This window comes from Glycine soja, chromosome 15 (assembly GCF_004193775.1).
Source record: "Glycine soja cultivar W05 chromosome 15, ASM419377v2, whole genome shotgun sequence".
Lineage (NCBI taxonomy): Eukaryota > Viridiplantae > Streptophyta > Magnoliopsida > Fabales > Fabaceae > Glycine > Glycine soja.
In genome coordinates, this window is record NC_041016.1 from 13,270,362 (window position 1) to 13,297,284 (window position 26,923).

At 29.7% G+C, this 26,923-nt stretch overlaps 2 protein-coding genes across 2 annotated transcripts; both read left to right on the forward strand.

Moving 5' to 3' along the window:
* Positions 1-24: 24 nt before the first annotated feature.
* LOC114387288 (cellulose synthase A catalytic subunit 4 [UDP-forming]-like) lies at positions 25-6,434 on the forward strand. Its single transcript, XM_028347439.1, has 12 exons — positions 25-157; positions 273-477; positions 806-924; positions 1,131-1,197; positions 1,318-1,468; positions 1,989-2,601; positions 2,732-2,869; positions 3,456-3,581; positions 3,681-3,893; positions 3,997-4,515; positions 4,887-5,237; positions 5,545-6,434. Exons 1-12 carry the CDS (start codon positions 89-91, stop codon positions 6,124-6,126), a joined length of 3,153 nt encoding a protein of 1,050 aa, XP_028203240.1. The 5' UTR covers positions 25-88; the 3' UTR covers positions 6,127-6,434.
* Positions 6,435-18,288: 11,854 nt separating this feature from the next.
* On the forward strand, positions 18,289-23,668 carry LOC114385816 (polygalacturonase QRT3-like). Its single transcript, XM_028345885.1, has 4 exons — positions 18,289-18,506; positions 18,663-18,890; positions 21,926-22,502; positions 23,062-23,668. Exons 1-4 carry the CDS (start codon positions 18,345-18,347, stop codon positions 23,520-23,522), a joined length of 1,428 nt encoding a protein of 475 aa, XP_028201686.1. The 5' UTR covers positions 18,289-18,344; the 3' UTR covers positions 23,523-23,668.
* Positions 23,669-26,923: the final 3,255 nt, after the last annotated feature.

Sequence of the window (26,923 nt, forward strand, 5' to 3'; positions counted from 1 at the left end):
ATGTTTCACTCTAAACCTACCATTTCTTATAAAACTATCTTCTCCTATTGCACTCTCCCCCAACCGCTCCGTAACTTTTTGCCTTGCCATGGCCTCAAACTCCATGGCTGGCTTGATCACCAGTTCGAATTCTCATTTCTCGCGTGACTCCAATGAGGTATGTTATGCTTAAGTATTCTCCTTTTTCTTCATTTCATGTTGCACAACATTATTTTTAATGTGTTAACATGTTCCATGTTGGTTTTTCGCGCGTGTTTTATGTCTCTTTGCAGCATCAGGCTCCTCCTACCCGGCAAGCTTCGTCGAAAACTACGTGTCGAGTTTGTGGCGATGAGATTGGATACATGGAAAATGGGGAGCTGTTTGTGGCTTGTCATGTGTGTAGATTTCCTGTTTGTCGACCGTGTTATGAATATGAGAGGAGTGAAGGGAACCAGAGCTGTCCACAATGCAACACTCGCTATAAGCGCCACAAAGGTTAGTTCAGCTCTTTAAGCTTTGTGTTATGTATTAATGTATTAGGACAAAACATAGATGCAGTTCCTTACATGCATTTGGTGATGTTCTCAGATTATAAGAATTGGAGTTTTATCTTGATAATCTGGGTAATAAATGTTTACATTAAACGTCCAAGTGGTTTCGGGACACCGTGTTTTCTGACCAAGGATAAAATAAAAAATAAAAAAATCCGTCAGTTTGAAGCTGAAATTCTAATTCTGATTAGAGAATAACAAAACACCTAAAGAAATGCATCTTAGTATGATAACCTGGTTTTGCTGACACATTGATGGTGGCTTCTATGCAGGTTGTCCCAGAGTGGCTGGAGATGAAGAGGACAACATTGATGCAGATGATTTTGATGATCAGTTTCCGGTTGAGAATCATCGTGAAGATCTAGATGGGCAACATGATGTTAATCATGTGGTAATTTCTTTATTCTTAATCAAGCTTCTAAAAATAAGTGCAATGTGAAATTTAATAATCCTTTATGTATTTCAACAAATGGAGTTTGGCCATTTTTTTTTTTTTTTTTTGTGAATAGCCAAAATGAATCAGGACAATTAGTACTGTGGTTGTGCTAGTTAATATGAATGATCAAAGAGACTATGGAACTGACGTAATTTTTACAGGAAAATGGGGACTACAATCAAGAGAAGTTGCATCCCAGTGGTCAAGCTTTCTCTTCAGCTGGGAGTGGTAAGAAACTTGTTAAATTTTTTAAGGACCATAGCATAGGCAAATTGCTAATTATCCATGTGATGGTTTTTCTTTCTGGGGTATTCTATTTTGTTTATATGTTGGTTTATTGTTCTGTAGTTGCTGGCAAGGATTTCGAAGGGGACAAAGATTTCTACAGCAATGCAGAATGGCAAGAAAGAGTAGAGAAATGGAAAGTCAGGCAAGAAAAGAGAGGTCTTCTAAACAAAGAAGATGGAAAAGAAGACCAAGCAGAAGAAGATGATTACCTGTATGTGATCTCTTCTATTGCTCTTCCCAATAGATCGTAAAAGCCTTGATCTGTGTACATGAGATTGTTACCTTATGTTTCTTTTTCATGAATACTAAATAATGCTGAAGAATCAAGCATATCAATTAGTTTACATGAGTTAGTATTTTTCTCCATATCAAATTCCAAGATGATCTATAAGTATTTGTTCTAAAAATGTTATTAAAATTTTCACCCTAGTTTCAAATATGATCAATATTGCCTTTATTACTAGAAAAATTTGTTATTGATTAAATTCCGAACAGAGGAATAAAAAAACTAACAAATAAATGTTACACATTCTTAAGTGAAAGCTCGCAAGGGCACCCCAACCAAAAAAGCAAGCAATCATACAAGATCCACTTGAGCCACACCTCCTAAAATATGCAATGCAACAACTTTTGATTTTTAAGTGTATTTGTTGAGAAACCTGTATGCAATAAGGTGTGCACAAGGCATAAAATATTTTAACTGGAACTAATGTTCTTCTGTCACCTAACAGTTTGGCTGAAGCTAGACAACCATTGTGGCGCAAGGTTCCGATATCTTCAAGCTTAATCAATCCATATCGCATTGTGATTGTGATGAGGCTGGTCATCCTTTGTTTCTTCTTCCGATTCCGTATCTTAACTCCAGCAAATGATGCATATCCCTTGTGGCTAATCTCTGTGATATGTGAGATATGGTTTGCACTGTCATGGATTCTTGATCAGTTCCCCAAGTGGTTCCCCATCGCACGCGAGACTTACTTGGACCGTTTGGCCTTGAGGTTTGAGCGTGAAGGGGAGACAAACCAACTAGCTCCAGTTGATTTCTTTGTGAGTACAGTGGACCCTTTGAAGGAACCTCCCATTATAACAGCCAACACTGTCCTTTCAATCCTCTCTGTTGACTATCCCGTTGACAAAGTCAGCTGCTATGTCTCAGATGATGGTGCATCTATGCTTCTGTTTGATTCCTTGGCAGAAACCGCTGAATTTGCAAGAAGATGGGTTCCCTTTTGCAAGAAGTATAACATAGAGCCAAGGGCTCCTGAGTTTTACTTTTCTCAGAAAATTGATTACTTGAAGGACAAGGTGCAGCCTACATTTGTGAAGGAAAGAAGGGCAATGAAGGTAGGTTTATACTAAAGAATAGGACAAGTTTCTTTTTTTTTTTTTATTTATTTTTGTTTTGGTTTTGTTTTCAAGTCCTAATATGGCAGTAGGGGCTTGTGGTAATACTTTTGTGTTTGCACCATTGCAGCGGGAATATGAAGAATTTAAGGTGAAAATTAATTCTTTGGTGGCAAAGGCTCAGAAGAAACCTGAGGAGGGGTGGGTGATGCAGGATGGAACTCCATGGCCAGGGAACAACACTCGTGATCATCCAGGAATGATTCAGGTTTGGCTATTGCATCCTTTTCTTTTGTGTAATTTCATTATCTTGTCATTAAGGAACAAAACAGAACAGAAAGACCAAGGCTTTTATGCAATGTGGATAGCAACTGAATTAGCCCCCTTCCCCTTTGATTCTTACTTGGGGAATAGATTTCAAAGGAAAATATGGTGCCCATTTATTATAATTTTTCTTCAAATGTGAACATAATGTTAATTGTTGGAAACCCCAATTTGTGTCCCTTAATTCCTAGGATGCAACTATCTTTTATAGTTGTTGGGCAACTTTATGTAAAAATAATGGTTTTAAGATGTAATTTAACAAAGTATCAAAGCTTATAGTCCATCTCTATGTATCCCCTATTCTGGTAGGCATCTTCATTTAGTGCCAATTGATTGATATCGGTATTGACTGATATGGTTTATGGGTAACTTTACTAAATGTCAATTGATTTTAAGAGGAAAATCTAACATTAATAATATATAAACTACCTTTTCTTATTGAAAAATCAAGTTAGTGAAAATAAACAGAAGAAATTACTGAGAGGAATAGTTGGTATCAACTGATATGGTTCATGAACTTTCCTTTGCAGGTATATTTAGGAAGTGCCGGTGCGCTGGACGTGGAAGGCAAGGAACTTCCTAAACTTGTCTATATTTCACGTGAAAAACGTCCCGGCTATCCTCACCACAAGAAAGCAGGTGCCATGAATGCTTTGGTAAGAATAAAATCCTGATATTGTATTGCTTAGTACCTTCAGGACTAAAGATATTAGAAACATGTTTATAACTCTTCTATTGTTGTCTATCCTCCAAAGGTTCGAGTTTCTGCTGTGCTTACAAATGCACCATTCATGTTGAATCTGGATTGTGATCACTACGTCAATAACAGCAAGGCAGTAAGAGAGGCCATGTGCTTTTTAATGGACCCCAACCTAGGGAAGAAGCTGTGTTATGTCCAATTTCCACAAAGATTTGATGGTATTGATCGCCACGATAGATATGCTAACCGAAACACAGTGTTCTTTGATGTAAGTACGCCATTCTTCTAATCTCCAACTTCACAAATATGTGCAAATTTCATTTCACTAAGTGACCTTGAATCGTTTGTCTTCAATGGTGCTTTCATCATAGATCAATATGAAAGGGCTTGATGGGATTCAAGGTCCAGTATATGTTGGTACTGGAACTGTGTTCAACAGGCAGGCATTGTATGGCTATGATCCACCAGTATCTGAGAAAAGGCCAAAGATGACATGTGACTGTTGGCCATCATGGTGTTGCTGCTGCTGTGGTGGTTCAAGGAAGTCCAAGTCAAAAAAGAAATCAGGAAAAGGTCTCTTCAGTGTGTTCTCCAAGAACAAGAACAAGAAGAAAATGATGGGGAAAGACTATGTTAGAAAAGGGTCAGGGTCCATGTTTGATCTTGAAGAGATTGAAGAAGGGCTAGAAGGGTATGAGGATCTAGAGAAATCATCCCTCATGTCCCAGAAAAGTTTTGAGAAGCGATTTGGGCAGTCACCAGTTTTCATTGCTTCCACCTTGATGGAAAATGGAGGACTTCCTGAAGGCACAAATAGCCAATCATTGGTCAAGGAGGCCATTCATGTTATAAGCTGTGGCTACGAAGAGAAGACTGAATGGGGCAAAGAGGTAAAGCCATTAATCTCAAAACAATCCAACATGTGGATTTTCTTCATGCTTTACACATCAGATAAATAAGCTAATACATTGTAGGTTTAAACAATTTTTGGTTGCAGTGAAAGAAAGTTTCTGTAGCGGTTTTATACAGCCAGAAATTCTTCTCTAGCACTAGCCGATAGGAAGTAAAACTTACAGTTTTCTTATAGAAGGACTACAACTTAAAATAGAGACAACCATAGGAACCAAGTGAATAGTTTAACCTACATTTTATTACAATTGCTGATTTCACATTTACTAGCAATATAAAACAAGGTACATAGAGTTCCATGATTGATTACTGTATCTATGTAGCCCTTTTAACAAATGTGTTTCCATTACAGATTGGGTGGATTTACGGCTCAGTCACAGAAGATATTTTGACTGGATTCAAGATGCACTGCAGAGGGTGGAAATCAGTATATTGCATGCCAAAGAGAGCAGCATTCAAGGGATCTGCCCCAATAAATCTATCAGATAGGTTGCACCAAGTTCTGAGGTGGGCTCTTGGTTCCGTCGAGATTTTCCTTAGTCGCCATTGCCCCTTGTGGTATGGCTATGGAGGAAAACTTAAGTACCTACAGAGGATGGCTTACACTAACACCATTGTTTATCCATGGACTTCCATCCCTCTGCTTGCATATTGCACAATTCCAGCTGTGTGTCTCCTGACTGGAAAGTTCATCATCCCCACAGTAAGTACCACACAACACAACTATAAAGGATAAAACTTAGATACAGTTCCTTAGATGCTTTTGGTGTTATTCTCCAATCAGATATGTTAACCTTCAATGCAAACCTATATTATGCAGATTAACGAGACAAAACTCTAATTTTGATTGGAAAACTGTACTAGGATTTCTTGTGATTACTACTATTTAATATTTGCTTTCACCTATGATTCACAAAAACTTATAAAAAAGGAAAATGGGAAGGGAAACAATAATGTTGTCATCAGATACACATATTCTGAATGTGAGTGTTTTTTTTTCTTGTGTGCAGCTGAACAACCTTGCTAGCATTTGGTTTATGGCTCTATTTATCTCCATTATTTTAACAAGCGTGCTTGAGCTCCGATGGAGTGGTGTTACCATCGAAGCTCTATGGCGTAACGAGCAATTCTGGGTCATTGGAGGTGTTTCTGCTCACCTTTTTGCTGTATTCCAAGGCCTCCTCAAAGTTCTTGGTGGAGTAGACACCAACTTCACTGTCACAGCAAAAGCAGCAGAGGACACTGAATTTGGAGAGCTCTATCTCTTCAAGTGGACCACTCTTCTCATCCCTCCAACCACTCTCATAATCTTGAACATCGTTGGAGTCGTGGCCGGAGTTTCTGATGCCATCAACAATGGATATGGCTCATGGGGACCTTTGTTTGGGAAGCTGTTCTTTGCCTTTTGGGTCATTGTTCACTTGTACCCTTTCCTCAAAGGTCTCATGGGAAAGCAAAACAGGACTCCTACCATTGTAGTTCTGTGGTCAATTCTTCTAGCATCTATTTTCTCATTGATTTGGGTCAGGATTGATCCCTTCTTGCCCAAGCAAACTGGTCCAGTGCTCAAACAATGTGGGGTGGAATGCTAAGACTATGTGGAGAGGCCATGTTGATGTCCCAATGAGAAGAGTTAATGGCACTTGTGTGCGTGCTTTTTTATTTTCTTACTGGCATTGAGTGGTTTGCCTTAATGAGAAGATTAATCTGTGTACATTGACTTAAAGGGGAAAATTGGGTCTGATTGGAATGTCTTGATTTCAAGATACAACAAAACCATATACTATAGCCATTGTCATTGTTTGGGAAAACATGTTCTTAGTTTTGGTGCTACTGGATGATTTTTCATCTACTGGAACTTGATTCTTGAGAATAAGACTAATATTTTTTGCCAACTTGATGTCAATTTGCTGCAGTGGATCAACACCAACTCCTAATTATCATTTCACATCATTAATAACTGAAACAATGATGAAATCCTAGTTTTAAAAAAGATTACTTAATACTAAAGAGATTGAACTCAATTGGTTGAGTATGTGCCTGAATTGTTGTAAATACATTGGTATCGGAGTTCGACTCCTCCCTTTAAATAAATGAAAAAAAAAAATACTTAATCCCAGTTGAAATTGTACCATCAGTAGGCAGACCTACTACATCTAAGGTGGTTTTGCTTCCTTTGGAAGTATCCTACTACTCGAGTCCCGTTGCCAAGAAAACAATGTGAGAAAGTACTGGCTGACCATGAAACGGAAGTTAATGATGTTTGATTTTTTGTTTTTGACCTTTGTTGTTGGTGTTAGTTGTGACACCCTCTACCCCTCACATATATATTAATAAAGGAATAAAAATTCAAATATTAATTAAAAGTATTTTTAAAACATTTTTAAATACAAGCTTTTCAAATGGATAAAAGGTTCACATTCACTTTCTTTTACATCATATTCAAACTTGTCCAAATAAATAATAAAGTCATCTCGACTCAAAGAAAATCATATAAGTCTCATACAATTAATATAGAATCTATATGCTAATGTCACATCCTATCAGAGCGTGGTGTTCCCGTGTCCTCTAGCATGAGGTTCTTCATAGTCATCCACCTATTCATCTGCTCCCCCGAACACAAAGTTCAAGATCATCACAGGATCCAAACACAAACAGCAAACCGGGAGTGAGTTATCACATTGCTAACTACTAGAGAGAAACAACACAACATATAGTAGCCAAATACAATTTACTTAGCATATCTCACATTATTTCATCACTTTGTCATTCATCAATCACACCTTTCAATCATCAATCATTATACACAGGAATCACACACTCCGATCAAGACATAATAACACATCAATTTCATAATAAACAATTAGCAAGCGTATGCGACAGTTATGCTAAGACTCAAGCCTATTTGCAATGTGGTACCATGTCAGTGAAAAACCACCCTGGGGCGCTTAGGAGTACATAACAAGACACACCACACAATGGGTTTGTCAGGTCACTCTCACTAAGTAAGATCATAGGGAGACCAGTCAGGGTCACGATGTTTTGCGAGAATGCTCCAACCATATGGGATCAACATAGGCTTAAAGGAGCACTCAAACCCGGTGACCCCCAAGGCCTACACTCCGAAGAGTCCGTCAGGGCCTCTCCCTCCTGATTCAGGTCCAACCCCTAAAATTATTTTAGCACACAGACTCTATCTATGAACTGTACAAAACACACGACTCCTCAATTGTTCTCAAAATAATTTTAACTCGTCGTCCTTTAAGGGTCTTATCATTAACTCGTCGCCCTTAAAGGGACTTAACATTAACTCGTCGCCCAAAAAGGGACTTAGCATCAACTCGTCGCCCTAAAAGGGACTTAACATCAACTCGTCGCCCTAAAAGGGACTTAGCATTAACTCGTCGCCCTTGAAGGGACTTATGATCGTGTGATTGTACAATTCATAGTTCACAACTCGATGCACATATATATCTCAATCATATACATACTCAATTTATCACATACACTTAATCCCAATCACAATGGTATAATCTCAATTTAACATGTTATCACACCTCATGAATCATGTACACTTTACCTATGAACTATGCAATACACACATCTACTCAATTGTTTTCAAAATCATTTTAACTCGTCGGATTCCCACAGTGGATCTCATCACAATACTCGTCGCTCTTAAAGAGTCTTACAATTGCGTGATTGCACAGTTCATAGTTCACAACTCAATACACACATCTCATCTCAATACACATGTATTTCTTCATCCGTCACATGTTCAATTTATCACATACTCACAGTTTGAATCATCATTTCATAACCTCAACATAACAATTTATACAAAAGATTTCATCACAACATGGGGTGTAAAATCCCTGAAATAGTTTCTCACAATTATATCACAATCAATTAATCAAATTCATGGGTTAAACATAAAGACATCAAGAGCACTCAAGTTTATCGATCAATTCTCATCAGGACATCAATTGGTACATAGAACACAATAATATTATATTTATAATCATAAAGAGAAAATTATAATTCAATAAACATCCCAAAATAAACCAAAATTTAGTTCTCTAAGGATCCCTACACATGTTCTTTCTAATCCCCAATTGCGATAAACTCATCCCTTACCTCTAAGCGGGCTCACGTGTCTTCAGCCAGCGATAGCAACATCTCTAGCGGTTCCCGGAAATTTTTTCAATTATTCATCCGACTGCTCCGATAGAATTCCCAAACGTCAGAGAGACGGAGAAGAGAATGAAACCTCCACTTGTACTGTCTTCATACGATTCCTTTTTCTCCCTCCACGAATATTATCTCGTAAGTCCCAACGGTGGAAGCGTGTGGAATTAAATTTCGAACAACATATCCAAATTTCACAATAATCCAACGGTTAACGAAACCGGGATCGTAGTTTTACCAAGACAGCTCTGGGTTTCTGCGGGAAAGAAAAAGGCTACAATGCGAAGGGTGTTTCTCTCAGTTCAGACATGATATCGAAATTCCCAACGGTGAGAATGCTCAGAATTGTGTTGCGAACATGATACTCAAATTTCACGACGATCCAACGGTGAACGGGTTCGAGATCGTCGTTTTTTCTGAGACTGGTTTGGTGGGCTGCGGGAAAAAGAAAGGGTTTTGAGAGGAGAAGGGGAAAAACCAAAATGAGGCCACTTAACATATCTATTTATACCTTGGGTACTCAGCCTATTATTTGCTCTATATTTATTTATTTTTTTACTAAAAAGCTTTTTAAATTTATTTACGAAAAATTGGGATGTGACATTAGTTGATATATTTGTACTTAATTTTTATTTTTAAATGAGACTTCAACATGTCCCATTTTTTTTCTCATGGTTATCTATTACTGGACTTTCAAAACACCTCAAGCCGTGACAAACAGAGGGATCCATTTACAATAAACAGTCCTCTAATACCATGTATGTTAGAAAGTGGATTTACCCTTAACTCAAACCGATAAAACTAACGTGTCCCACTTATATAATTTATCTTGACACTATCTTTATTTAATGTGAGATTTCAACATTTTTGCAAGTGAATGATAATTTTTTTTTAAAATTCTTTTTCATTTGTTTACTTAAATTTAAAATAAAAATTATAAATAAAAGTCACCCAACATTTTATATAATCATAAAAATGTCATTAAGTGTAGGAATCAGATTTATAATTAAATCATAACTACAGAAGTATCAAACTATTTTTATTTTTAATTTTGAAATTTTGTGAAAGACAACGAAAATAATTTTTATTTTTATGGTTTTCTTCATAAAGATTTTACGAAAATTAAATAAAAAATACTTGCATAATTATTTATAAAAAATAGAAAATAAAAAGAGAAAATAATTCGATCGATATCACAAATATCTTTACACTTCTCCCCAAAATAAGCAAGTGCAGATGGTACTAATTTTTTTTTTGGATAGGGTTGGTGGTACTAATTGATCGAGCGTTTCTGTACTAATTTGATGAGGGTTTTTACGAATAATGCTCTTGAAAAAATTTTAATCGCAACTCTTTTTTTTTGCCAATTCTATTTAGGATTAAATGTACTTTCTTTTTCCTTATAATTTTATGATTGGGAAATTCTGGTCCACCAAAATTTTGTATTGAACATTTGATCCTCACATGTTTAAAATTTAATAATTTTAGTTTATTGTTAGTCTGTGATTAATTTTTAACAAATTATTAACGTGGCATCTTTGATAACAAGACACTAATGTGTTGATGTTCCATATAACATAATAGTCTAACAAATGCGCAAATTTGGTATTGATAGTGTGTTTAAATGAGAGTAAGAACCAAAAATTAGACAACCAATATCATATTAGCATAGTATCAAACCGACATGTCATTTATCATGTTAGTATATGAGTGTTATGTCATTAGATGTTATATTAATAATTTTTGTTAAAAATTGCAAAAGACTAATAATGAACTAAAATTATTAAATATTTATTATATTATTTTTTATGACATGTAAATATTTGATTCTTGCAGTAAATTTAATTGTTTGTAAATAATTAATTAACTATTATTTATATGTTCTAATCCACTGTGATTAATTTTATGCATCCGGTTGTTTTCCTTCTTTTATTGGATAAATTTAATTTATTTACATTATTATAATGATAATTATCATTAAGCACATAGATTAACTGAAACAAAATCATTCCAAGTAAATTACCTGTGATCTTAGAGTCCGAGCCTTTGGTATACAATGATGTTTTTATCATAAAATTATAATGATAGATTTATTTAGTTTCAATCTTATGTAAATTTATCTAATTATACATAAATGAGTATCTTATTGCTTTATTTTGTTTGTTTTAGAAATTACTTTATTTTGGTAGATTGCATTCTTCATTATTCCTTTTGACATTTACATTAATTAGTTTGAATATTTCTTATAAATTAATACAATTCATATCCTTGACATATTATATTACATAATTTATTTATTTTTTTTCCATGCATTTTTATATATTTACTTTTTAAAAAAAAATAGTCAAATCATTTAGTCAATTTATTATAATTCACACTACACATTTTGACTGGTGATTTATACATATATAATATACATACATATTTTGTTGTTTAAAGAAACAAGCCAAGTTAAGATAGCACTCAATCTTGAAAACACTTGATACACAATTTTGTTAAGAAGTTTAACCTATTTTACACTTGTGCCTATAAATTGATGCTTATTTTCCTTAAAATATCTCAACAAGAGTTTAACATTGAAATTTTGAGTTAGATTTTAGAGACTTAGAGAAGAGTTATGGTAAAGAACGAGATGAAAATTGTTGGATTTATGATTATGATCATGATTGTGTTGAACTTTGCACAAGCTTATCACAATCTTTCATTTGTGCAAATTGATAAAAACAATATGTCTAGTAAATTAAAATGTCCTTACAAATGTGACCTAGAATGTTTACCAGCACTCGCAACTGGCTTGGGGTATACAATATGTGTTACTGCTTGTATTTGAAATAAATGCATTAAAAATTCCACCGATGATGTTGTCCATGATTGTATTGCTAGTTGCTGCCTCACCAAGTCCAATGACATCAATATTGGTATTGATTCTCTTACAAGTTTTGCTTCAATTTAAGGTTTTATAATTATTCTTTATAATTGATTAAATATCTGTTATATGCTTCACAATTAATTTCATGTGTAGATGCTCGTGGTCTTGCACCCTATGTGGTTGATTCTTGCATGCAAGAGTGTCAGAAAAAATAATAATTTGTTACAAGAATGTTCGAGAAAAATGTTATTAGGAGAAATTAATAATACTATGTATATGATTGTAATAAGAAATCTTAATCAATGAGTAACATATGTTCTTTATGTTCTATAAATCTTTTGTCCAATTATTTCCCTTAACAATTTTTTTTGTATACCTTTCATATCAATGAAAAATATCGATCATCAACATATCAAAAGCTTAAAAAATTATCTTTTTACTAACTAGATCAAAAATCTTGGTGCATATTTCAGGGGTGAAAAACAATATTTCATAGGCATTTCATCATTACTTCGTTTTGCGTGGCAATTACATTCACTGTTTGGTAGAATTTATTGCATTCTAAAATTATTTCGATCAATGGATGTGTTATCAATGATATCTTTTGATCGCAAGAGGTGTGTGTGCATATGGCATGGTGCAATAAGTGTATGATGAGATTCATGTTGGTTTGTGGATTGTATTCAATGATGGGTGAATTATTGTAAGGTGTTTTTTATTAGAGTAATGATGATATATAAATTATCACTTATTTTAAATATCATATCAATAATTTTAATTTTTCTTATATCTTACTTTCTTATGATAGAGTTTATGATCTAATGGAAATAAAAAGATAAAAAATATAGAAGTATTAGTAGAATGTTTAAAATAAATGATTGTTTGTATTATTACTATTCTATTGGATGGGTAGTTAGATTGGTCTAATTGGTTATTACCAAGGGTACCTAGGTGTTTTGGACAAGTATGGATTGGTGAGTGTGTTCCCTGCTATTTGGTTTATCATGTACGCAACTTTTATTTGTTTTGCTAGCACTTCTCATGCTCTCTCATATTAATAATATCATTGGCTTATTAAAAAAAATAAAAATTAAGTTTGAGAAATTATTGTAAGATCTTTGCAACATACTTCACAAAATAAATCTAATTAACTTTTTCTTTTAATAAAAATATTCACCCTTATATAAAGTTATGGTTAAAAAAAACTTCATTTTTTAAATGAAACAACAATGTTTTTTTTAGAAAAACAACAAAGCTAATATGTTAGAAACATTTTTTTATGTATAATAATCAAATGGTAGATTCCCAAAAAAAATAATCAAATGGTATAGAGGATACTTACATGTCATATACTGCATTTACTTGGTGGGCTCAACAAATACTTTTTTTTTTCGTTTTCATTTGTTTAAGTGGTTGTTTTGATGACTTGCAAAGTAGACCGATTGATAAACAATATTCAAAATAGAGAAATATTTGTAGGTAATAAGTAAATCAATTTATGGAATTAAACCACTGCTTTAGTGTAAGTCCCAAATGATAAATCCAATTTTGTACGCAAATAAATCATTTTATATACTTTTATCATCATTATCATGGTCATTGTCATTGTTATTGTCATCATCACCACCATTATCATTAGTATCTATATCACCACCACCATCACGTCCATGTCATCGTCATTATCATCATTATCACATAAAAATATTATTAAACTCGTTTTAATATGATAGAAAACTTTCAAAATAAATTTATTTTGAAACTAAAAGTAAAACAAAATCTATTTGTTTTTAAAATTTTTGAAACTTGCAACTAAAAATCACCCTAAATTGGACCTTAATTAACTATTATAGGCAATAAACAAACCAAATTGATAGGAGTCTATGTGGAGACACTTAGCAGCTCAACAATGAGCTCCCATGTGGAAATTATTGGAGATAAACATGTATACTGAAGACTCACTATATAACTAATTCCAATTCTAAAGACAACGTACAATTAGAATTTCATTATCATATGAAATAGTTGATTCGATATGGTCTTTAATTAAAACTATGAGCTTGTTATCATAATAGAGATTATGATAATGAGAAACAAGTCTTTCATAACTTAAATTAAATTGTTCTTGATAAAAGATTATTGTGAATTGTATATCAATAATTTAGATAAATCAATATATATGTACATGTGATGGTCTTTATAGGATAAAAAATCTTATTTATTAAATTACATATATAGATGGTGTACATGAAATATCATCATTAAATTGACTCAATTGAAAATTTCTAATGATTAACAATACCTTAATGTGCCAATAGAAAGTTCTCAAGAACAAATATAATGATTTTATTTTACTTTAAATTATCATAATAATTAATAAGTTATTTATTATATTTTAATTTTGTGCACCTAATGTCTTAGAGCACGTGTTGAATGAATATTTGATATGAGTAAATACTTGTAGAATTAATGATTAATCAAAAAGGAATTCATCAACTCTCTCGATAAGGAATTTGACCTCTGTGATATAATTAAGACCTTAACCAAGACAATTGAATAAAAAAAATAATGTTACACAGTTAACTTAGAGCTATAAATGATAAAAGAAAATATTACAGTATTCTTCTATTGGTTCTTAACGGTAAATAATGTTACTTCATGTTATATGTTATTCGGGCATTAAGGAATGTTTTTAAACGTCTATCTTGGTTAGTAAATTATATATGATCAATTTATTATCGATTTAGTATTGGTCCTATAGAGTCATACACAAACTAGTGTTCTAATCTTTGCATAAAAAATAATTTATTTGATAATAAAATTAAAGAAATTAAGTTAATCTAATAAATATTTCAATAGAATATTATTATTTGATAATAAATATTTTAGTAGAATATTATTTTTTAAATTCATATTTAGCCAATACATACACTTTGTACCAAGTTCATGCAAATGGTTCTTAAATCTAAACATGTGACTCAACCTGTACGTGAATGGTTTTAATCAGTTCGGTTCAATTTTGATCCAAATATATAAATGATCTAACCCAAACTGTTCGGATTGGTTTGAATCATTTTTGGTTTGCGAGTGACTCATACCTATGAACACCCCTAATACCTTATAGCATTTTGTTGTTATATTTGTGAGCATAAAAAATATAATATAAGGATAATCTTTTTCTTAAATGTGAAAGTTGTCTAAAAAATTAAAATAAAACTATATTGTTATTTTTTGAATTCTTAAATTTGTATTTGTTTCCAAATTGAGTCCTTCAATTTAACTATCATTATAAAACATTAAGTGAACCTAAGTATTATTTTAGAAGTCCCTCCAAACTTTACCCTACAATCTTGCTACAAAGTCACACAACTAACTTACTATTAACCAATTAGCAAGTGAACCAAATCACATAAGTAGTAATAAACGCAAACACTTCGAGTGCAAGATAAGATAAGTGCAGATTTTGTGAGAATGTTGGGTGTTTGGCCTATCAAATGAACTCTTGATATAACAATAATGGTGTTTCACCAATGAATGTTATTTCATCTATTACCTTAACCAATTAATCTATTCTAACCATAATTTCTCATGTGAAAGTGTCTAAATCACTTGATTCTACTCATAATTCTTTAGCAAGTTGAACCCGATGATTCAAAGGTTTATCTAAGCTAGTCAACATCATTCCCTCCCTAAATATGAGTTAACTAGAAACCTCTTTCAGTTCTTAGTGAAAAAACATTTCCTAATGATCATTACACTACAACATACATGCACACGAATAACCAAACCATAAACAAGACAATAAGCATCGAAAGGAAGCAATAATATTGAGATAACATTAAATGGATAGTAATTAATTAGACATAATGATTCATTTAAGAAAATACAAATTTAAGAACTCAATAAAAAAATCACTTACAAATAAAAATTGTCAAATGGTTAAAAAACATGGAAATAAATTTCAACAAAAATAATTATTCAAAATGTATTTATTATATTGAAGACACACAATTTATTCAATTCCTACTTTTCACATGATTTAAAATATTTAATAACTATATATATATATATATATATATATATATATTTCACTTGAAGTTTTTAGAGTTATCATATCAAAATTTTAATTATGTAAACAATTGTTGATTTGATTTAATTATGTTCACTTTAGTTGAACATTTTAGTACCATTAGATCAAAATTTCAACTTTATAGTAACCGTTTGATCAAAATATTTTAAAAGAATATAAATTTTTAAAACAATGATTTATTGTTATTATTATTATTATATATCTATTAAATAGAAATAAAAAACCAAATAAATAAGAGATAATATAGTATTTTTTATGCATGAAACGTTTAGGTGACTGGTAATTTATAGGAAAAATTATGTAAATAGAACATAATTTACAATATTAATTAAATTTAATATATAAAAAATATACAAATAACATAATAATAATAAATATTATTTTTTTATATTTATGATACATCATGAATATTCATTATTCTCTAAGATCTAAATTTATATGAATAAAAAATAATAATGTCTTATAATTGATCATTATGAAATATATTTATTATTATTATCATGAAAATTATTATATTATTTGTAAATTATTCAATAATAGAATATTTATAATTATTAAATAACATTATCTTTCTGATTTTACTAAAAATGAAAAACATAATATATAAAAAGTAAAATGTAATAAATAAAACAATTAGGACTACATACAAATAATAATTCTTATATAAATAAGTAATTCTAAATAACAAGTAATTAAAACATATAAAGTATCAAATATATAAAAAAAAAGTACTGATAAATAACCTTAAAAAGTAACAGGTAATTAAATTAAAATCAAACTAATAGTAATAGAAATAGTAAAAACTAATATTTCTCTTGAAAAAATTAGAAACTAATATCACATAATTGAACTAATATCTTCAAAATAATTAAAATATAAATAATAATTTTTTCATTTTTGCAATAAAAGTATTTAAAAATTATTAATTATAAACATAAAATTTAATTACATGTAAATATAGTATTTACAATTACAAAAATAAATATTTAAATTTAAATAGTTATCCATTTATATAATTATTATATTTTTAAATTTATACATGTCATATAAGTATTACATCATTATTATTTGGAGAAAGAACAACTAAAATAAATTTAATAGGCTTAATATTTGTTCAAACACATGTCCTCAATTAAAAATATAATTAATTATCTTTCTTGATTCTAATATATTATATTTAATATCCTGTTAAATATTTAAAAATTATTTTTATTAATTTGCATATATTTTTTGTATATAAATACTAAATACATAAATAAAATATATATAATTTAATCTAACCATAGATTGCACAAGTTTAAAATCTAGTATTTAATATTTTACATTATGTATTAATTAATACACAATAAAAAATACTTGAATTTTATCATGAAAGATGCGAATAAAAATGAGTTGAGTGAAACTCAGTTGAGTTCAATATCATTAATCTGGATAAAAATTAATGATAAAGTATACAACCAACAGGTTTCTTAAAGTTTAAGATAATGTCAAACTTTAATGTAATAATTAAATAATAATATAAAATTATTTTACATGCTAAATACATAACATTTTTTTCTTAATATAATGCAAACAATATTTTGTTAATGGATGTCAAAAATGCATTGTCGAAAAATATTCAACATACTAATGTTATAACATTAAAAAAACAATTTTAAATTAATTGATGTTTTCAGTTTTTAAATGAAACATTAAAACTTCTGTTCTAAATTTGTTCCAAATAAAGTATACTACCTTCCTTCCTTTATATTTTTCTTTCAAGTTTTATACATAAAAATCACAAAAGGTAATAAATTTTCTTAATCTTTATAAAATAGTTTATATTTTAATCTTTTTCTTTTTTACTCCTCAATAAATACATATATGTAAATTAATTAATTAATGATTAGATGAAAAGTATGAGTACAATTAAAAAGAATAGATGAAGTATTATTTATTGTTGTTCTTAATATGGAGGAAAATTTTTAAATATTGGTAGTTTTAGAATGAAGAAAGTAAGCATTAAATGAATTATATATTTTTAGCATGTTTTAACTGTTTCATTATAATTGTTGTGTATGAGAAAAATATTTATCCCAAAATAATTATTATTTTAATTTTTTAATGTAACAATAATTATTTTTTCACTTATTAGTGATGTACAATAAAATCTACAAATTAATTAATGATGATATAATAATAATTTTATAAAATTATTATTTTCTTTCATTTATTTTTTATTATTTTATATATATAAAATCACGTAAGACGATAATTATTTTAAGACAGATAGAATCATATATTTATTAAATATTTCTATTTTTTTCAACCCATGTCCTTAAATGTAAAAGTGCATAATTTTCACTCATTGTTATATTTTTTTAATATATACAAGTATATTCTTTATGTGATATAGAATTAAACAAAGAAAATGAATGGAGAATAATTGGAATTATATGCAATTAATATTGAAGCATGCATGCCTATTAACTTTCGGCATCCATGTCTTTATAAAGGCTCATGGGGAACATGCAGAGAGACAACCAATCCGAAAGCTATCATCTTAATTAATTAAAGAGGGGGAGCAACACACTTGTATCTACCACTTTATTACCTGTGTGTACTTCTCTCAATAGTATAAGAGAAACCAAATTCTACATTGTGAATTTGTTTCAGCTTCCAAAACTATGAGATTCTCAGTCTTAACCTTTCTCTTATTCTTATTGGTAGCACAAGAAGCCACTTGCTTCAACAAACACACAACACTCGCTCATTTCAGGAACATACTTAAGGATAGAATGGCCTTTGCCCTATCCCAACCACCCTCAGCATCTCCAGAAACCAAAATGGTATTGGACAATATTTCTTCTTCTTTTAGAAGTTAAACTTTTTTATTATTTTTTTTATTTTCCGGCATTTGATTAATTTCTGTGAAACTGGAAGCAAACATCAATTAATTAACCTCACTCATTGTTTGCATGGTGTTGGTTTTGAATATGGATTAGAGTGGGAGAGTGGTGTACCCAGTTGAGTATGGTGCAGACCCTACAGGGGCACAAGAAAGCAGTGAAGCAATTCTAAAAGCTGTTGGAGATGCTTTTGGGATTCTGAGTGAACTTGAGTTGGTGGCAGGAGTTAAAGACCTTGGAGGGGTTGTGATTGATCTTCAAGGTGGAAACTACACAATCAGCAAACCCATCACATTTCCTTCATCTGGTGGTGGCAATATTGTGGTCAGGATTTCTCTACTCCTTTTCATGCTTGGTTTTTTTGTCTACTTTGGTGCAATACTACTGCTTTCTTTTGGTTTAATTTGCTGCTTTACTGTCTTTGAACTGGATCAAGCTAGCTTTAGCATAAAACTTTCTATAAAAAAAATACAACTTTTTCATAAAGGAATTAAAAGCAACCATTACATTTATTGAACAAAAAAACACTAAAAAAAAAATTAGGCAAGCTCTATTCTTATTATTTTCATTAAAAACGGTAGAATTAAGTTTGTTATTACTCTCTCTGTCACATTTTATTTGACGATTTAGTAAAAAAAAAATAAAACTCATTTCGTTTTGATTGTCAATTTTACATGTACAATATAGATGAGAAAATAAAAAAATAAATTTATCTATTACATTCTTAATCATTTATTTATTGTGGAGTGAGAAAATGAAAATAATATAGATGAGAGAGAATCAAATTAATATAAAAGATATATAAGAAATATATTAAAATATTACATAATATTTTTTCGAAACTCTAAAATATTAATTATATTTCTTAATTTTTGTGATTAAATTTTCTATTTCAAATAAAATCAGATAGAGGATATCTTTGTCAATAGGTTCCTATGAATTACTGTAAATCTTTTAATTCTTACAAATAAAAAAAACATACAGAGGAAGTATTTCATTTTGTTTGATATTTAAGATTTTAACACATAAATTAAGAAATATAATTAATATTTTAGATTTCACAAAATTTATAAAGCAATTTTTTAATATATCTCTTATTTAGATGCTCTCCCATCTATATTTCTTTTTTTCTGTTTTTCACTTTGTAATAAATGATTAAGGATACAATAAGAAAAAATATTTAATACTTTATTCATATCATAAATGGCAATCAAACTAAAACAAGATTTTTTTTACTAAAATGACAAATAAAATGGACGAAAGATAGTACTATTTGGTTTAAATTCTAGAAAGCAAAAAATAAATCTACTTAAGATGATATAAATGAATCAACTCTTAAATGATTAAACGAGTCAATCGATCTCAATATACCAAAAGCAAGTCAGACATGTCCTCCTTTTGAAAACTCGATTGAAAATATTAATCCACCCTACTCTTTTAAACGTATCTCTTTTTTTTTTTTAAAAAAGGAACGTATCTCTTATTTATCTACCCCAAAAAAAACATTTCTTCTCATTTAAAATTTATTAAAAAAATTATAAGTTTTAATACTCTTTTCGTTGTATGATAATATTCTTTATTTAATGAATCTCATTAGTAATTTTATATTTTTAATACTATTTTCATTCCTAAACTTTTGTTATTTTAGTATTTTAAGTTTATTTCAAAATATTTGTGGCTTTAGTTCCCATGGAATATTTTTTTTTCTAATTATATCTAGAGTTCAGCATGTGGATAAGTTCGCCCACGAAGTCCAGAGTCCATCAAGGCCACAACACATGAAGTTCTCATTCCAAATGGGTTCATTTTTAGCGAGCCCGCACCACATGGCTTATAAATTTAGTGTGTCTATCTGCATATGATAAAAAAAATTCAAAATTAATAAAAAAAACTAAATTTTAAAATAGAAAATTTGATCCATTTTAAACCATTTTAAGAACTAAATTGTATAATTAAAAAATCATTTGCTCAAAATAATAACATAATTTGCATCTTAAGTCACTTAAAAAGTATTTTTCTACGTCATATTTACTTAATATATATTATATACTAAATCAAAATATTATATCATCATTTACTAAACATTGAATCATATAAAAATTATTTCATTTCTATACTTTTTAAAAAAAAATTATATATACTCAATTTACATCCCTTATTTATTAATATTATATTTTTTATATTAAATTGTAAAAGATTGTGAGCCATATAGAAAATCTATTTAACTTATGGGTAAGTAGATCAGACTAAAATATGTGTAATTTAAATGGGCTCAAAATATTCAGACTTATATATTATGAGGATTGTGGATTGTGAGTTTCATGTGTGACATGCCCACCCAAACCCAAATATTAAGTTATAACTATATCCATTCATATAATGGAGTACAAATTATGATTAAATTATTCACTTTAATTTACATTGAAAAGGAACATAATCCCTTCAAAGAAATAGATAAATTAGTTAAAAATAATATAGAAATTTGTAAAATAATAAACAAGAGCATTTTTTAATGTGTAAAACTTTTTAAAAACTGTACTTTCTGAATGGAACGAGTAAATTTTAATTAATAATAAAAAATGTATTATAAAGAATATTTAAGATATACTAGAAAGAATACTTTTTAAAATCTATTATTAACAATCTTTTTCTTTTATAAATATCCCCCAACATGATAAAAGCTAGCTATTTATTTTTTTCTTTTTCCTCGTATGAGTTTCTTTGATTTGAATTCTCTAAAGTCATTAAAAATAAGTGTAAAGTAAGTCTTTTCAATAGTTTGATGAGAAAATTAATAATTAGTATTTCATCATATATATTATTTATATTATGCATATACATATATTAGGGTTTCTTGTATTCTTTGCAAACTAACTTATTTCATAAAGCTGACATCGATTCTTCGATCGGTGCGTTTTCATGTGCTAAAGTTTGAGATTTGGCTTCTCTAAAATGAGAATATACACTTTAGAGGAGATACACTGTTTTTTTTTCTTGTACAAAGAGGAGATGCAATTTAGAGGACGAATATATTAAATATCAATATATTAAGAAAATGCTTGACTGGATCTTTTATTTGATTATTAAGGGAAGGAGAAAAATACAGTACAGTTTATGGCTAGCATTTGTATTTCTAATTGGTACTACCAAAATTGGATATCCAATTATCATCAACAGTTATGCCTTACTAAACTTTAACCATTCTTATACAAGCTTTGATAGATTGCAAGTGTATAATTAGTTAAGAAAACTATATGAGGGAAGTTAAACCCAAATCATTTTTGTATGGCAATAATGCTGCAGTCCTATGCTTAATCTCCTTACACCTAAACATGTACATAAAAAAATGATTTGATCAGGTAAAAGGAGGAACATTGAGAGCTTCTGATTCATTCCCTACTGGTCGACATCTAGTTGAGTTATGGGCTCCAAATTCCCAAAAGCTTCCAAAAACATCAGTTTTGAACAGCATAAAACTTCAGCAACCTAATGGCATTTACTATGAAGACATAACATTTAGGGACATCCACTTTGATTCTAGCTACAAGGGTGGAGGGATATTCATTGTTGATTCTGTTAGAACAAGGATCAACAACTGCTTTTTCTTGCATTTCACCACAGAAGGGATTCTAGTCCAAGGTGGCCATGAGACCTTCATAACAAGCAGTTTCCTTGGGCAGCACTCAACAGTTGGTGGAGATCCAGGGGAGAGGGATTTCTCTGGCACTGCCATTGATCTTGCCAGCAATGACAATGCAATCACTGATGTTGCAATTTTCTCTGCAGCCATAGGGATTGTTCTTAGGGGTCAGGCCAACATGCTCACTGGGGTGCATTGTTATAACAAGGCCACAGGCTTTGGTGGCATTGGCATTTTGGTGAAACTAGTAGGGAATTCACAAACTAGAATTGATAATTGTTACATGGACTATACAGGTATGGGTTATTATATTAGTACACCCAGTTTCTCTTCCATCTCAATTTTATTCCATTTTTCTTCCTATATCTCTCGAATTAGATTTCATGCATTCACACATTAATTCATACCATGCGACGAAGATTGAACTTTTTATTTTTTAAATGTGTATTTTAAGTTGAATTTATTGAAATAACATATGTCCCATCTTCATCAAACAACTTTAATTGATGAACTACATAAATGCATATTTTTTCCTAAATGTTCTTTTATCACATCATTTGTCATATTTATCAATTTTTCTCTCTTCCTTTATTTTTCTTCTTTATATCTCTTTCTTCCTTCCACTCATACATATCAAAATTGAGGTATACTTTTAACTTTTGAGTCTTTATATTTTAACCTTCCTAAATATCAAACACTTCATCAATAACTCTAATTTCTCTCTATCTCTCTCTGCTAATCGCGTCTCATAATCTATTATATCAATATTTTTATTTCTTCTCTTCCTATCTCTCTCAAGTTATCAATTGATTTTAGGTGTTTAAATTTTTTTTTTCCTTAACTTTTTCCTTGCAGGTATAGTCATGGAAGATCCTGTTCAAGTTCATGTCACTAATGGGTTTTTCTTAGGGGATGCTAACATAGTTTTGAAGTCAATTAAGGGGCAAGTTTCTGGTTTGAATATAGTTAACAATATGTTCACTGGGAACCCCAATAATAAGGTTCCAATTGTGACCCTAGATGGCCAATTCAGTAACATTGACCAAGTGGCGATTGATAGGAACAATGTGATTGGCATGAGCTTGAGATCAACAGTTGGGAAGTTAACTGTGACTGGAAATGGCACACAGTGGGTGGCTGATTTTTCAAACGTTTTGCTATTCCCAAATAGGATTAGCAATTTTCAGTACTCATTTTATGCACAAGGGGAGCCAAAGTTTTTGGCACATTCGGTCACCAATGTGACTAATAATGTTGTAGTTGTGGAAAGTGAGAAATCAGCTCAAGGGGTTGTTTCCTTCTTCGTTGAACAATGAGTTGTATAGGCTTTTCGTCTTTGTTTGTTATTCTTTGATGAATAAATTAAATTGTGATTCATAAAAAAGAAAGGAAACACAATTTTCATTACAGACTTCCAGTTAGTCAACGGGTTTCAAATATGAATTATGTATGACATTTTTCTCTTTTTCTCCGTGTGTGTATATTGAAAATATCTTGTATTTATAGAAAAAGAATCCATAAACTTCGCCATCAAAACTAAATTGAGTTATAAAGTTAGAGTGCACCTTTTTACTTCACAAGATTCAATCAACTAAGCTAGCACACCACATCATGGAAATGCTCCACCCTTGCTATGCAGAATATCCTTTCTTCATTATACCAGGAAAATATTTAACGGAAACATGAATCAAATTTAGACTTTTCTTTATATACAAAATTCAATTAATTCTTTTTTTTTCTCATACCTTATTTTTCTTCAACTTCGTTTAAATAAAATTTACTAACGAAATATTATTATTGTAGGGATTCTAATACAAATTGAGTTGTTTTGTATGTTGAATTTACCTCATTTAAAGTTAAAATTAAAATTCATTATCAATGGATTGGGTCTAGCATAAGGGTTAGTATCAAGTAGTATCATGTAATGCGATGAATTAAGATTTGAATCTTTGTCAAAAGAGACATATTTATGTTGTGTACCTGATTGTGCCTTGAATAAAATTGTCTCTAAAGAAGAATATCCATGAAAAACTAAAAAGAAAAATCACTTTAAAGAAAAAATATATAAAGAATTGTAAATGTCAGACAAATGAGAATAGGAAAAGATAACAAAATGAATACTAGTGTAAATTAAGTATTTGGTGATAATAAGATTATTTATAAAAAAAATCATGGTAATGAGAATGGTGATAGTGAAAAAAAAAATAATGAAAATGATTGTAATTATGACAATGATGATAATAAAAATGATTATAATGATAATGATGATGATAATAAATATAATAGTAATAATGGTGGTAATATCAACATGAAAAATTTAAAATAGTTGTAATAATTGTAATGACAATGAATAATGATTATCGTAATAATGATAATGATAATAATAATTATTATGAAATACGGAAAGGGTGATGAGACTAATAATAATAATGATAGTGATAACTCTTAGGACAAACATAATAATAAGGATGATATTAATGATAAAAATAATATAATAATGAACAATCAAGTTAATAATTATGATATTGTTACTTACTAAGTCGTGGAACAAAATAGTTGCCAAAATTTTCTGTATACTATTGTATTTGTTGGTAACCTAACTTGCTAGGATAACTTTTGAAAGTAATGAATAAGATATGATATGGATTTTTTAGTTGTTTAATTTAATTACTTAAGTTTAATTATTTATTATTATTTTGATTCTTAAATATATGTTAATATTTCACTTAAATAATTACCACTAAACATATATTAATATTGTCACTTAAGCTATACGATTTTCTGTATAAAAAAAGTTATACGATTTTTTGTAATTAATTAGACTATAATGATCAATGAATTCCACTTTCATAGTTTTTTTTAATATTTTTAATTTTAAAAATGAGCATAACAATGCAATACACTTTCACAAACAAATTCCACTTTCATAATTTTTTTTAATATTTTTTATTTGAAAAATTAGCATAACAATGCAACACACTTTCAGGAATGTGTGTGTGTATGCGCTGAAAGTGAAAGCGACACAGAGGTCATAGTAGAACATGTTTGATAGACAATCAAATTAATTCCAGCCACTAATGAGAACCATATATCAGCAATTAATTAAACATAAAAATAAAGAGACATTTATCTTCTACCAAAATTACACAACTAGCTACTTGCATTTCTAGTAGCCGCGTTACCGAAAGAAACAAACTGCACGACTCTTTTGAGGATATGAGAGACATAGAAGACAGTGCACTTGTGAATGTGCAGAATTATCCACTTCCATGTATCAAAGACTCTAGGTTCTCAATTCACCAAAAAAAAAAATAGACTGTAGGTTCTCCCTTAGAGGTGTATTTTACAGGTTATTGTCTTTATCACTAGTCAAGAAATCCTCTTTCATGGCCTTTTTGCGCCGTTTCCTCGGGAAAAAAAAAAAGAAGAAGAAAAAACAAACTCTTTTGATCATTTAAATTAGGCAAAATTATAAATTTGGTCCCTCAATTTATATTTAATTTCGCATTTGATCATCCAGTAATTTAATTCATAAATTTGATCCCCTATTTTGTAAAATGGTATAATGTTGTTCTGGGTCCAATTGTGGCCTCGGGATCAATATTGCACAATTTTATAAAATAGGAGGATCAAATTTGTGAATTAAATTATTAGGGGACCAAATTCAAAACTGAAGATAAATTAGAGGACCAAAAATGTAATTTTACCTTTAAATTATTATTCTTTTACTTTTATCTCTATTTTTAAAACCATTTATTCATTTCATTTTATCTTCTTTATCTTTATCTTTAAGATGAAGTTCAATATTTTTTAGAAAATTCAACAATCTTTAAGAATAACCTTATGTTCTAATTAAATATTTTTTTATTATAAATCCAATATAGTATTTATATATTTAAAAATATTTATTCGTTATAGATTTTAATTAAAATACTACTATAATTTATGTACTAAAACTTGTTTATTTATTATATATTTTAATTATATAAAAATAAGTATTTATCATGTGAAATATAAATGTCAAAATACTAATTCATGTTAATTAAAAAAAATACTCATGCATTGATATGGTAAATTTAGAAAAAAAAATTAATTATTTTATTAAAAATACTATTACATTATTGTGGTTTAGATTATGACTTCCATCACATCAGAATGAAGGTTGGTATTGATGACATACACTAATTAGATTAATTCAATAAATTGAACATCACACAGAGAATTAATTTAAAATAACTTTAAAATTTGAATAGATAACATCAATTTTCATATAAACTTGATGAATAAATCACAGAAATATTTTAAATAAATGATCAGAAATTGAAAATTAACCTGTAGATATGTTTGATTATATTTTATTATTGTATTCAAAAGATGTTCAGATTACTTACCTTATTTTATTCATCCCTCATTCTCTCTAATCGAAAAAGAAATAAGGGATTACTTGAAAATTCTTGGCAATTTGAAAGTGTATGATGAATGTGTTAGACATATAATAAAAAGTTGGTTGTGTTTTCATCTAATAACTTAAAAATTTTAGATAGTTTATTCAAAACCTCTATAATTAATCAAGTAATTAACTTGGAGTTCAATTCTTGGTTCCTCCATATACCACAAAATAAGTGAGCTTACAATTTGATTTATTAGAGGTAGTATAATCATTCACGTATCTTACTAGAAAATGAGTCCAAGTGCATAAAATAAAACATTCGCAAGC

Coding starts and splice junctions, on each gene's coding strand:
- LOC114385816 (XM_028345885.1), top strand. CDS start 18,345: ATGAGATTCTCAGTCTTAACCTTTCTCTTATTCTTATTGGTAGCACAA. Junction 18,507..18,662: donor CATCTCCAGAAACCAAAATG/GTATTGGACAAT, acceptor AATATGGATTAG/AGTGGGAGAGTGGTGTACCC. Junction 22,503..23,061: donor TTGTTACATGGACTATACAG/GTATGGGTTATT, acceptor TTTTCCTTGCAG/GTATAGTCATGGAAGATCCT.
- LOC114387288 (XM_028347439.1), top strand. CDS start 89: ATGGCCTCAAACTCCATGGCTGGCTTGATCACCAGTTCGAATTCTCAT. Junction 2,602..2,731: donor AGGAAAGAAGGGCAATGAAG/GTAGGTTTATAC, acceptor GCACCATTGCAG/CGGGAATATGAAGAATTTAA. Junction 2,870..3,455: donor ATCATCCAGGAATGATTCAG/GTTTGGCTATTG, acceptor TTTCCTTTGCAG/GTATATTTAGGAAGTGCCGG.